Here is a 1,030-nt window from a genome sequence, read left to right on the forward strand (position 1 = left end):
CTAATGAGCAATAATCACATCTGAGTATAAAAGAGAAATATAGTTGAATTTGAATTTAAATAAACATCCCATTATCAGGGATAGAATCTGAAAAAAAAAAATTCCACTTACTCTTTCTTCCCATTTTGCAAGAGCTGTTTGGCAAGCTGTCTGTCCTTCTCTAGGGTTGCCTCTGATCTTTTCTGGTATTGCCGGATCTTATCTCTCGTTGATTTCAATTGCTGGAAACAAGGAAAAAGTTAATAAATAGAAATATATGAGTTTGGAGTATGCACTTCATAACATAAAATAAAATACCGTTTGTATTTTGTAATGCTAAATAATATCAAGAACAGAGATTATCAAGAAATTTCATGACCAAAACCATATATAAAAGAATAAATTCATATTGAGTAAATTTCAAAGCTACTTTACCTATTGACCTAGGTAATTACTACCTTTATCTAATATTAACTTAAGGATCAATAGATAAGAGATATGGGTAGTGTATATCCTGACTCTAACTGGATATATTACATTTCAACAAAAGGGCAAAAAAGGAGAAAATCACTGAAAGTATATGGAAGGAAAAGACATTAAAGAGGACAAAGAAGAAAATCATATACAGTGAAGTCACTTCAAGAAAATACTAACATTTTAAGAATGGAATAACATGAAGATTTATGGCATGATGCTTTGGTATCTTGAACATAAAAAAAAAAAAAATTGTCTGAAGTTTGGAACTTGGTGGTTTTAATATAATTTTAAAAGAATCCCAAACTATATATCATTTTTATATCTACCATAAATATATTATTATCTAAACTATCCCACTGTCAAGCAAGAAGATGTACTCAATGATCATTCTAGATCAAATCAAATCAAATCAGAGTCTCTCAGTGTGTACAAGTGTCTTAGTTTTCCTATCTTAAACTATCATACATATTACAGAAAATACAAGACATATTTCAACCTTAGCTTTTTAAAGGACTATAAGATATGTACAAGAATATAACCCACTGAAAAGAACAATATAGATTGTAATATCAAT

At 28.8% G+C, this 1,030-nt stretch overlaps 1 protein-coding gene across 1 annotated transcript in view; it reads right to left on the reverse strand.

Moving 5' to 3' along the window:
- The window catches only part of LOC119586954 (charged multivesicular body protein 6-A-like), a gene marked incomplete in the record, with an annotated part of 10,649 nt that overhangs the window by 7,875 nt on the left and 1,744 nt on the right, over positions 1–1,030 (reverse strand). Inside the window, 1 exon segment of the mRNA XM_037935686.1 lies at positions 112–221. Coding sequence (XP_037791614.1) covers positions 112–221 — 110 coding nt within the window.

This window comes from Penaeus monodon, chromosome 22 (assembly GCF_015228065.2).
Source record: "Penaeus monodon isolate SGIC_2016 chromosome 22, NSTDA_Pmon_1, whole genome shotgun sequence".
NCBI lineage: Eukaryota > Metazoa > Arthropoda > Malacostraca > Decapoda > Penaeidae > Penaeus > Penaeus monodon.